Source organism: Castor canadensis, chromosome 8, assembly GCF_047511655.1.
Source record: "Castor canadensis chromosome 8, mCasCan1.hap1v2, whole genome shotgun sequence".
Classification (NCBI taxonomy): Eukaryota; Metazoa; Chordata; class Mammalia; order Rodentia; family Castoridae; genus Castor; species Castor canadensis.
The window spans coordinates 108,976,066-108,989,012 of NC_133393.1; the positions used below are offsets into that span (position 1 = coordinate 108,976,066).

Below are 12,947 nucleotides of genomic sequence, written 5' to 3' on the forward strand. Positions count from 1 at the left end.
CCTTTTTAATCCCTCCCTCCTTGCCCTTCCCAGTCCCTACTGGCCACTGGTCCATTCCATTCTTTTTTTTTTTTCGATGGCACTGGGGTTTGAACTCACAGCCTTGTGCTTGCTAGGTGGTGCTCTACCATTTGACCCCCTCCCTCCACTTTTTTTTTTTTTTTAACTTTAGCTATTTTTCAGGTAGGATCTCATGTTTTTGCCTGGGGTTGGGCCTCAAACCACCATATCTTCCTACTTATAGCCTCTGGAATAGCTGGAACAACAGGCATGTACCACCACACTGACTTACTGATTGAGATGGTGTCCTGCCACTAACTTTTTGCCTGGGCTGGTCTCAGACCTCAATCCTCCTGATGTCTGCCTTCTGAGCAGCTGGGATTACAGTGTGAGCCACTGTGCCAGTTCTTCTTCATGACTGGCTTATTTCCACAAATGAGAGAGAACATATGTTACTTGTGTCTGACTTATTTCACTTAACATAATGATCTCCAGTTCCATCCATGTTGCTGCAAATGACACAATTTCATCCTTTTTATGGCAAATATTCCATTGTGCATATATACAACTTTTTCTTTATCCATTCATCCACAGAAGGGCATCTGGGTCAACTCCACATTCCATACTTTATTGTGAAAAGGGCTGCAACAAATATGGGTATGCAAGTATCTTTTTGGTACAATGGTTTCATCTGCTTTTGAGTTGTACCAGTAGTAGACTTGCTGGATCATATGGCAGGTATATTTTTAGTATTCTGAGGAATCTCCATGTTGTTTTCCATAAGGGCTATACTAATTTACATTTCATAATTTATGCTTTATAAGACAGTGTGTGGCTATGTAGCCCAGACTGGCCTTGAACTCCCAGTCTTCCTACCTTAACCTCCACAGTGCTGGGATTATAGATGTGTGCTGCCACACCCAGCAAGAGTTCCCTTTTCTGAGTCCTCACAGGTATTTGTTACTTATTTATTTAGGAACATGGCATTCTATGTAGTCCAGGCGGACCTTGAACTCACTATTCTCCTATTTTAGCCTTCTAAGTGCTGGAATTACAGGAGTATACCACCATACCTGGCTTGTCTTTTTGATGATGGTAATCCTAACTGGGGTGAGGTGATAGCTCACTGGGTTTTGATTTACATTTCCCTGATGACTAATGATGTTGAACATTTTTTCATGCACTTGTTGGCTATTTATTTGTATGTCTTCTTTGGAGAAGTGTCTGCTTTTTTTTTTTTTTTTTTGCGGTACTGGAGTTTGAACTCAGGGCCTCACACTTGCTAGGCACTATCACTTGAGCCACTCCACCAGCTCTCTGTTTAGTTGTTTAGCCCATTTGAAATTGAATTGTTTATGTTTTTGGTGTTTGCATTTTTGAGCTCCTTGTAATCCCTTGTCGGATCAGTAGTTTGCAGGTGTTTTCTCCCATTTTGTAAATTGCCTCTTAATTCTGTTGATTGTTTCCTTTGCTGGGCAGAAGCTTCTTAGTTTGATTTTATACCATTTGTTTATTTTTACTTTTTGCACCTTTGTTGGCCTATCTAAAAAATTATTGCTAACACTAATGTCTTGAAGTGTTCCCCTTTGTCCTTTGTATTTTCTTATATAGTAATTTCATAGTTTCAGATTTAACATTTACGTCTTTGGGCCATTTTGAGTTAATTTTTGTGCATGGTAAGAGGAAGAGATCTAGTTTCATTCTTCTACAAATACATATTCAATGTTTTTTTCAGTACTGGGGTTTGAACTCAAGTGGCTCTACCACTTGAGCCACTCTGCCAGCCCTGTTTTGTGATGGGTATTTTCGAGATAGGGTCTCATGAACTATTTGCTCAGGCTGGCTTCAAACCACAGTCCTCCTGATCTCAGCCTCCCAAGTAGCTAGGATTACAGGTGTGAGCCATCAGTGCCTGGCACACATCCACTTTTGACAGCACTATTTATTGAAGAGACTGTTTTTCCACTGTATGTGCTTGGCACCTTAGTCAAAAATCAGATGGCTGTATGAAAGTAGATTAATTTCTGGGTTCCTTAATCTGTTCCACAGGTCTGTGTGTCTGTTTTTATGCTGGTACCATGCTGTTTTACTTACTGTAGCTTTGTAGTATGTTTTGAAGTCAGGTGTTATGATGTCCCCAGTATTTTCTTTTTCTTTTAATTTGCCTCTAGGATTGAGGGTGTGGCTCAAGTGGTAGAGTGCCTGCATTGCAAGTGTGAATCCCCGAGTTCAAACCCCAGTCCCACCCAATAAAAACGTTTTGCTCAGGATTGCTTTGGCTATTATATTTTAGGACAGTTTCTTCTATTTCTGTAAAGAGTCATTGCTATTTTGATGGCAATTGCATTGAATCTATAGATCACTTTGGTAGTATGTTCATTTTAACAATATTGATTCTCCTGATCCATGAGCAGGGGATATTCTTCCTTTTTTTGGGTGTTCTCTATAATTTCTTTCACTGGTGATTCATAATTTTCACTGTAGGGATCGATCACTTCCTTGGTTAGGCAGGCACTCTACCACTTGGGCTATGCCCCGAATCTACGTTCACTTCCTTGATTACATTTATTCCCAAACATTTTTTTTTGCTGCTATTGCAAATGGGATTGCTTTCTTAGTTTCTTTTTCAGCAAGTTCATTACTGATATATACAGATGCTACTTTTTTTTGCATGTCAACTTTGTATTTTGTAGCTTTATTGTATTCATTTATAAATTCTAGCAGTTTTTTGATGGAGTATTTAGTTTTTTCTATGTATAAAGTCATGACCTTTGCAATTTAACTTCTTCCTTTGCAATCTGTATGCCTTTTCCTCCCTCCCTCCCTCCCTCCTTCCTTTCCTTCCTTGCTGCTCTTGCTAAGACTTCCAGTACTATGTTAAATAGGAGTGGTGGGAATTGACATTTTTGTCCTCTTTATGATCTTACAGGAAAGGCTTTCAGCTTTTTCCCATTCAGAATGGTACTGGCTATGGGTTTTTCATATGTAGCCTGTTTGTTGAGTTTTTAATCATGAAGACATGATGAATCTTATTAGCTGATTTTATGCATCTCTTGAAATGATAATATGGTTTTTGTCCTTCATTCTGTTAACATGTATTGATGCTTATTGATTTGTATGTGTTGAGCTACCCTTGCATCCCTGAGATGAATTCTACTTGATCGTGGTGTATGATCTTTTAGATAGACTGTTGAATTCAGTTTGCTAGTGTTTTGTCAACAACTTTCACATCTGTGTCATCAGAGATATGACTCTGTAGTTTTCTTTTTTTTTTTTAACTGTATCTTTGGTTTTGGTTTTATCAGAGCAATGCTGGCCTCATAAAAAGAGTTTGGCGTCCCTTCCATTTCAGTGTTTTGGGGAATAGTTTAAAAACAATTTCCCCAGTACCACAAAAAGAACAATTGCTTTGTTCTTTTGTCAAGGTTCTTTCTGACTCTCCATGCTGCTTAGGGCTCTTTCCCCTTTGCTGATGTTCAGAGTTCTCCCTCATTCACTCTCTTTGAAGTACTGTTTCTCCTTTTTTGCCCTGACTCTTCTCTGTGGCAGAGTCATGCTCAAGGAACCTCTACTCAGTCACCTTGACTTCCTTCTATTCTTGTTATTCATAAATTGCACTTTCTTTTATTATAAAAGATGCCACAAAAATAGAATTTGTCTTCTGTAAAAAAATTGCCAGTTAATGGGAAGAAATGGCCCAAACATTGTATGCACATATGAATAAACAAACAAAAAAATTGGAAAAAAATTGCCAGTTAGGAAATTTTTTTTCCTGGTTTATTCCTGTCATTCCTAGTTCCTCCACTCCCTGCCAATTACAGGACTCATGTTGTCCTTTCCTTCCTTCCTGATGTACCTACTTTTGGATTTCCCTGAATGATTTTAGATTCCTCCTGGGTGAGTACTGTGAATTTTTTAATATTTTAATAGCAACAAGGATTGCATACTTACATTTATTACATAGGATCCAGGCAAGAGAAGTAGATAATACTCTCCAAATTTGTTGGTTCTATATGGGCAGATGTGCTTTCTGTCTTGGACTTCCACAATTACATTGGGCAATGGATTTCCACTTTGATCAAAAACTTGTCCCTTGATACCTAAAGGATAAAAGAAAAGTGAATGTAAATACTACATTTTGTGGCATAAAAAGTTTCTTGTAATTATTTAAGAAAATCATGCCCAATATTTGTTAGCTCATTTGAGAAGGGAAAGTATTTTTGATGACTAAATTACAGTCAAGCTACTAATCTGATTTATAGCTTAATTTAGGGTTATTGAATATTCCATTTGTAATACAAATGACAACACAGATAACAATCTAAGATTCATTCCTGTCATTTCCAAGTTTAAATAGCTCAAGCATAAACTGTATTGAAACCTGCCATTGGTGGATTCCTAAAATCCTAAATAAAAACAATGTCACTGTATTAATTTACAAGATATTTTTCTACATAAGACACTTGATAGCTTTGTCTTATAGTTAGGCAAACCAGGTGGGATGAAAAATTATAATCACAAGGTTGCTTAAAGCATGGAATTGATTGATGGGGTCTTATTAGTACTAATAACAACAGCCAACATTGATTGAGCACTTGGTGTTTTCCAGCTTCTATACTAAGTGCTAAATGTGCATTTTCTCACTGCATCTTCACATCGACTCTATAAGCTGGACAATATTTTTATCATAATTTCACAGGGCTGGGGGTGTAGCCCAGTGATAGAATGATTGTCTATTACGTGTGAGGCCCTAGGTTTGATCTCTATCCAACACCATAAAAAAACAAACAAACAAACAAACAGAAATCCCACAATTTTACAGATGAAAAGGTAAGGCTTTGGCTGATTAAAATAATCTCTGTGTCACATAGTCAACTAAGTGGGCACAACAGTCTTCAGAGTCCACAATGATCCATTACACACACCACACTTACTTCAAAATTTCAGGTATAGACTTTTAATTTTTTTTTTTTTTTTTTGTGGTTCTGGGGTTTGAACTCAGGGCCTACACCTTGAGCCACTCCTCCAGCCCTTTTTTGTGATGGTTTTTTTCGAGATAAGGTCTTGTGAACTATTTGCCCAGTCTGGCTTTGAACCATGATCCTCCTGATCTCTGAGTACCTAGGATTATAGGTGTGAGCCACTGGTGTCCAGCTAGACTTTTAATTTTTTGCAGTGCTGAGGCTCAAACCCAGGGCCTTGTGCATTTTAGGCAAGCTCTCTACCACTGAACCATATCCAAGCTCTCTTCTCATCTTAAATCTTAAATTCCACAATCCAGTTTGTTCACTCCACTGACAAACTAGGCTACCATAAAGATGAAGCCATCTAAACCCAGTGACCTATACGAGGAGCCACAATAAAATGACCTTGAACTATCCCAAAACAGTTATTGTTGATGCTTATTAGGGCAGAAAAATATAAAGCACACATTAAATAGTCTCCTCCAGAACAGGTTAAAATGAAAAATGAGAGCTGGGGTGTGGCCTGCCTAGCAAGTACAAGGCCCTGAGTTCAAACTTTAGTACTGCCAAAAAAAAATATTTTGACATTTAGCAATGAAATCTTTATCTTGGTAATTAGTATCAAGTTAATTAACTCAAGTTGCCTTTTACTTTTTTCCTTAAGTCTTGACTCTGTTTCATGGAGAGTAAGTTATTAAATGCCATATTTCCTTCTCACTGCCTCAATACAGATCCACTATGCACACATCTATCATGATGTAATTTGTTCTTCTGCCCTTTATATTTAAAGTCCCATTTATATTTATACCTATTATTTGGTATGATAAAATTGAAATATTGAAAAGAGACCAGTAGATCCAAAGAGTTACAGAGAGAGCTGTTATGGCAGGAACAATAATAAAAGGAGAAGACACAAAACTTGAGACTTGGATTCTATGGTCACACTTGGAAATGTGAGGAGCCAGGTGTGAGGTGCCTTGGGAGTATATTAGCTTCGTGAACAAAAAGACCTTGCTGAATAGGAAGGGAAATTCTGCATTTTTTGGCCACAATTCAGAGTGGGAGCTGCCATAGTACTTGGGAGACTGCTTGTCCATGTCCACGTTCCCACTTAATGATCACAGCTGCCATCTGTTTTGGATCCTACCAGAGATCCACATATGTGTCCCGTGAGCTTCTGGAACTCAGCACCTACTAAACTTTCAAAGGCCTGGATTGCTTAGATATCTGGGTGCTGTGAGCCACCCCACACCTCTGGTTCAGCTCTGCCTTGAAACATTCCAGGAGAGAAAGACAGGTCAGTAGCAGGTAACACTGTGTCTTGCTCCCTAGAGAGGGAGACAAGCAGAACATTCTAGGTGTCGAATTCAGACTTGCCCTCCACTGCTCCTTTGGCCTTAATGTCTGCAGATACTCTTATCCAACCCACACTTAGCAAAACCTCCAAGCATGACCACATGGCACCATGGGACCCAAGTTCAGATTGTGATCAGTGGTGAGTTCTAATAGAAAGAATAACCCTGTTGGAGCCTTGGAACTAACTAGGATGAGGCAAGGCAGACGCTGTTACTCCCAGTTCTCAGTTGTTAAGCTTAGGTTCAGACAAGTGTTGCTCAAGCTTTCACAAAGACCAGATGACCAAACAGCTTGGGATCTCCCCAGGCTCCTGCCCTCTAGCCAGGCCCTCTAATTAAAGCAGAAACCTTTCTCCCCACACAAGGCAGGTTACAGACTTCCAGATGGGTCAAAATCTTAGACTTGCCTCCCAGCAGTGGTGAAATTTAACTAGGGAAACCAACACAGCTTGATAAATTTCAGTCATTTCTTTAAACCACAGCAACACTAATAAAGAGGTGTGTGCTCCCATCACCCACAAGCAAAAATTTTCTTTGGCTCCATATTGGTTGTAAGATAGAAGTTTTCTGTTAAGTAGTAATAACCATACTGCATCAGTATCTGGAAACGGTTTCATTACTGAACTAGAAAAAAAAAAAGCCTCTGTCTTACACCACTAGGGGGCAGAGTGGATGTGCTTATAGATACATTAAAACAAGTTCACTTCTGATTACAGGGACAGGCAGGTAGACAAATATTCTTCATACAACCCAGTGTAAATGGACTTGCAAACCTTCCAAATCACTAATAACAGTAGTTATGTTGCAATTTGTTATTTGAGTTTACAAGGTTCCTTTACTAGCAGTCTTCTGTCAATGTGATGCTGCAAAGTCCGCCCTAATTCAGGGCTGGCTGAATAATCTTTCTAGCTAGACTGAAATTCTGAAAATACTAGTACAATTTCAGAAAGCACATTTCATGTTCAGTTGCACTCCCATGCTGATACTGAGTGAATTCGGGAAAGAATACACAGAGTAACACACTAAAGAATCAGTATGGGAAGAAATATAATAGAAAGGTTAAATTAACACAAGCTTCTTGAGGAAGAGCTAGTGGAGAATGAAATGCCAGAATACTAAATAGAAGACCACAAGCAAACTTTCATAACATAATGAGGCAGGAGGAAGATCCAGTAATAAATTTTATAACCCTTAGTATGCTGCAAAAAAGTAAGATGAGATTTTGTAATGTCCCCTACATAGGGAATCAACCACTCCATGGCAGCATGGTCAGTTAGACACAGCTCTCCTTGTGAATTCACCAATAATCTTTAAGAACTGCTGTTTGGGTTGGGAGATGAGGGTTGGGGACACAGGTAAAATGGTTGGGTATCCATTTTAGGGAAGGTGCTACTTATCCTTGTACTCAGTTCTCCCTACCTGTGCTCCCCACCCTTCTAAAAGAGAAAGCATGCTGTATCCTCCCTCGTCTACTTTTTAGGAAGGTGGAAAGTATTGAGGTGAAGTGTGTAGAAAATTCAAGTAGGTCCATGCTGCAAGCCTCTACATACACACGCACACCCTCCACTTGGGATCGATGTGGTAGTGTAACCTTATGACAATTCTTGATAGGCTTCTCCCACCAAGCCACCCTGAGTGGAGAAAGGTAACTAACTCTGGCAATGCAGAAGACCTTCTACATCCTGTCCAAAGAAACTCTAAGTGGTGAACAAACTGGAACTGAACCTGATCTCATTATCACAAACAGTGTATTTGTCTAGTGTGATGGTTTTTGGAGCATGGTCCTTGGACCATCAGCATTGCCTGCTGCATATGTTTGAACGCCACTACTCTTTCCCATATTTAGTTTGCCCATCTGTGGTAAAGGCTGGCAGCCTTCACAGGAAGGATTCCCAGCACCAGGTTGTATGGCAAAGTTGAGGAGTAGAGGGGTTAGGAATAATGGTGTTAAGTCACTACCCCAGTTCTGGAAAAAGTGCAAAATGGTACGTCCACTCCGGGTCTATGACATTGTGCAGCAAGTGACAAGCAAACTTGGCTTTTTTTCTAGTTGGGTGATGATGTAAAAGAGCAACATTTTGCTTTCTTAATCTTTTGCCAGATTTCCAGGTCATTCAATGTGCAAAATTGGGGGAACTTTGAATTTTTATGTCCCCAAATTAACATGTAGCATGCTTTCTCTTTTATGAGTGGATGGCACTGCATCTCTCACACTCTGCAGATCCTCATAGAGAGAATTCTTAATTATTAGTTCTGGTACTGAAAATAAGGCTGAACCTGGAACAGACAAATACAGGCTTGCAAACTCAACCCAAAAGTCCCGTCAGATGCTATATTTTGTTTTTACAAGGAATTAATAAAATTTTACAAACCTAGGTGCACCTGTTTTATATATTCAATTAATGAGGCCTTGTTGTCATTCCAGAAATAGGGAAGCTTCTCCTCACGAGGATATTTACAGCATGACAACTCCAAGGTAATTTCAAAACACTGGGCCCAGATGTAGTTGAAATCTTGCATCCCACCTAAAAACAAGCATATTTAATTTTTGCCACCGTCTAAAAAACTGGAGTAGAGCCAAGTATCAGATACTTTGGGGATGAGTGAATGAAACAGTTGCAAGGAAAGTACATGTTAGTAGGAAAAGATGAAGTTTATATATCAGCATGTACAACCAGGGCTTCATGTTTTATTACCTAGGCATGACCAGGCAATCCTAAATATTCTCATATAGGTAGCTGGGTCAGAGCTGACTGAAGTTCAGTTGTGCAAAACAGAGAACAGGAAGGCAAAAGGTTGGTACCACTGGGAGGGTGGAGGATATAAGGAAAGGGTGTAGGAAAGTGAATATGGTGGAAATATTTTGTACACACGTATGAAAATGGAAAAATGAGACCTGTTGAAACTATTCCAGGAGTGGGGGGAGGGGAAAATGAAAGAGAATGACAGATGGGGTGAATTCAGTTATGATATATTTTAAGAGCTTTTGTAAATGTCACAATGTAACAGTACAACAATAATAAAAAAGTTCAAGTTGCATCAAAATTAAGTGAGGGGTGGGGAAGGATCTATGATATATAGATGTATATATTTATTCATTTATGTTGTGCTAGGGATAGAATACAGGGTCTAGTATAAGGTAGGCAAGTGCTCTTCCAGTGAGATAAATCCTCAGTCCTTGTTTTTTTGAGGCAAGATCTTACTATGTAGCCCAGGTTGGCTTTGAACTTGTACAATGCCCAGGCTGGCCTAGAACTCAAGCTCCTCCTGCCTCCACCTTCCAAGTGCTGGGATTACAAGTGTGACCCACCATACTTGGCTTATTTTTATTTTTTTGAAATCATATATCACCAAAGGATTCTTCAAATGACATTTCTCCCTTAAATTACATTTTAAGTGGCTATAAGCTAGAATAAGATTTCTTTTGAAGTATTTGTATAAGCCATTTATAAACTAAATAATATAAAGCTAAGTGTACTTGTTTTAAGGCAATAATAATGGCCAACATTTAATGAGTGTTTAGTATTATGTGTACCTTCTGTCAGCTCATTCAATCCTCAGAGCAATTATTACAATTGCTAATTGTAATAATTAATTGATAATTATTAATAATTAATTGATTATTAATTATTGCAATTATTTCCTCCCTTTTTACAGAAGAGGAAATGTAATCACAGATGTTAAGTCATGTGTCCAGGGGTTCCCAGCCATGGGTGGCAGAGACTAGGATGCAGCCATCTTGCCTGGCCCCTGGTCCTCATTATGCACAGTGCTTCTGAGGGTCAGAGAAAGGATGCTGGTGATGCTCAGGAGGAAGAAAACTCAGACTCCTGTGACTTCTGGTTTGCTGCTCATGTCACTTTCCAGCTTTTACCTCAACAACACTATTTTCAAGGGTTATAGTCATTTCATATTTTCTAAGATGCAAAACTTCATATTTAATGTCTCTGAATTGGGATATGTCTAAAATTTTATGTCTGAAAAACATCATGTTTTTAACTGAAAATATTTTTTTTGCTTTCTTTCTTGTTGGTACATTGTGTTTGTTTTATAGTCAATGGCATTTTGGATTGATGAATTACAGTAACTTTTTTTTTCTTTTTTTTTTTTGCTATGTTGGAAATCAAATCCAGACCTTCGTGCATACTAGGCAAGCCCTCTACCACTAAGCTACATCCTCAGCCCTACAGTAATTTTGAAGGAAGTAGACTTTAATTTGCTTTACTTGATGTCTGCCCAAGAAAATATATATTCTCTATTATATCAGTTTGTCTGGAAGGTACTTATGTAGAGAAAAAGGTAATATCTAGAAAATGGTTAAAATATTAAGTAATATCTATGTAGACCCCCAGATTCTAGCCAGGAAGAATTTCTCTGTCCTTTCTACTTCATTTCCTTATCTTTCAGGTTTTATATTTTTCTCTGAATTCATTTTCAACAAAAGTATAGAATAAGGAAGAGGAAGAGAAAAAAGAAAACAAAACAGAGCCCTTGGCTGGATGGATGTGTCTCTTTAAGGATCCCTAGCAAAGTACTGCAGGTTGAAAATGCCAAGCATGGGGGATATACATAGTTCTGGATAAGGCCAGTCAGGCTTGACCAGCAAAACCTGCAGGTAGGCCAGACGGCTTGCCTCAGAATGCCTCAGGGAAACTGGCTTTGCCTGCTTTTGTTCTGAGAAGGATATGAAAATGAAGCTCACAAATACACACTTGGGAACAATTTCCAATAGCAACTATGGGTTTTTAGTGATGGATTTGTCTTGAAAGTTACGATGTGAGGACAGCTGTGCCACTGGGCTGGAGGGTGTCCTTTGTATCTATAAAGAGGGCAAGGGCTGGAACCTAGAGGGGTTGGGAAGATCTCGGACAGCAGAGAGAAATCTGGGATGTCATGGTGTCTTAGCAGAACCTGCTGCCTGCACTAATCAGTTGTGGTCTATGCTTAGTGACAGTATCTGGGAAAGTGCAGCAAGGCTTCTAGACACAAAAGTACCAGTTTATGCAATATTACTGGACAGCCTCTGCATCTAAAGTGCCCACTGATGAAGGTGGCTTTGGAAGTGGCTTTTGTGCAGAACGCAGGGTGTAGTTTGCTGCTTGCAGGGCCAGGCTGACTGGTCTGGAAGAGAATGCTTTTCAGTGCCAGCCCTCTGTCCCTCCTCTTGCCCTTCCTCCTTAAGGTCCTCATCTTTTTTCAGTTCCCAAACTAGTACAAGTCTCGGACCCCTGGGCTTCTGTTCACATTATACCTTCTGATTAGACTATCCTTCCTTCTATGTTCCCTTCATGGCAATAAACCCTATCCCTTATGTGACCATCCTATTCCAAGGGTGGAAAACTGAAGGCCTCTCCCACTGTGTCCTATCTGAAGAGCTCTTTTGTTTCGCCTGTAAAGTGATTTCAAAATCACAGTACCTCATGATGTCCAGCTTGCTTTATAAACTGGAAGGCCTGGCAATATTAGCTCTCCACTACCGCATGGCCACAATTAGCTGATCTGAGTAGCAGCTGTTACTGTAGATGGGCTGTAGCATTACATTTCTCCAAGGTCTTCACCATTTACTGGCTTTTGGCTTTACACCCCTATGCTACACTGTATCTTTTCCAAATCTCTGCTCTTACTCTAATTACGCTGTTGTCACCCTTACTTATTTGCATTAAACTTGAGGGTAAGGTCTGTGTCTTATTCCTCTTTCTTAGTAGGCAGATGCTGACTAAATATCTGAATGAATAAAGCAGGCTTGGCAAGGAGGAACATGTCTGAGCATCTCTCAAATGATCTCACCCTCCCCTGTTCCTGCAGTGTTAGCAGATGGAGACACGACTGAGGGACTATGTTGTGCCTAGAGATCTTCTGACAACTGCAGGGTCAACCTGAAGCTGCTGGCACCTCTAGGAGAAGGCGGTAAAGAGAAGGGAAGGAATGAAGAGCGACTCACCTTGGAGCGGATACCAAGCATATCCATTTGTGATTCCATTAGGAAAGTTCATTTTGTTTTTACACTGATCTCCCTTCATCATGTTGGGATTTCTGGAAGCATAGGTATGTGCAAGGTGTTGAAAGACATCATCATCAGGAGTTAAGCTTCGCGAGAGCAGTGCTCCAGTTGCTGTATTGGAAAGACAACCGAGACCTTTCAGCTGGCTTTAGAGGAGGAGAAGACGGCCATATTAGCAAGCACAGAATCACACTGCACACAAATGTTGCCATTTCCATAAACGCTCCCTCTGCTCCTCTTTCTACTTTTCAATGAACATATACAAGGTGACATGTCACAAAGTAAGACAGATACGCATCCAGACTCCTCCTAAATCACTCTAAAAATTAAATACCCTCTTCATCACTTGTTAATGCATGGAGGTCAGCAATTTTTCCTTAGTTACCTTAGGAATCAAAGGAAGTCACTGTAATGTGAAGTTCTCGATCATGCCTCCTCCCACAGAGGTTTAAGAGAAGTCACTCATATGATTAGCAAAGAAAGGTAAGTTTTTCTGTCTTTCATTTCTCTTTTTTTTTTGTGGTACTGGGGCTTGAACTCAGGGCCTACACCTTGAGCCACTGCACCAGCCCTTTTTGTGTTAGGTATTTTTGAGATAGGGTCTTGCTATTTGCCTGGGCTGGCTTC

At 39.7% G+C, this 12,947-nt stretch overlaps 1 protein-coding gene across 3 annotated transcripts in view; it reads right to left on the reverse strand.

The window, feature by feature from the left end:
* The window catches only part of Cpm (carboxypeptidase M), a 71,126-nt gene that overhangs the window by 4,032 nt on the left and 54,147 nt on the right, over positions 1-12,947 (reverse strand). For all 3 annotated transcript variants that reach the window (XM_020174578.2, XM_074083871.1, XM_074083872.1), the window contains 3 exons: positions 12,261-12,431; positions 8,692-8,844; positions 3,952-4,100 (listed from right to left, as the gene is read on the reverse strand). In XM_020174578.2, the coding sequence (XP_020030167.1) occupies positions 3,952-4,100; positions 8,692-8,844; positions 12,261-12,431 (473 nt within the window). The remainder of the gene's footprint in view (positions 1-3,951; positions 4,101-8,691; positions 8,845-12,260; positions 12,432-12,947) is intronic.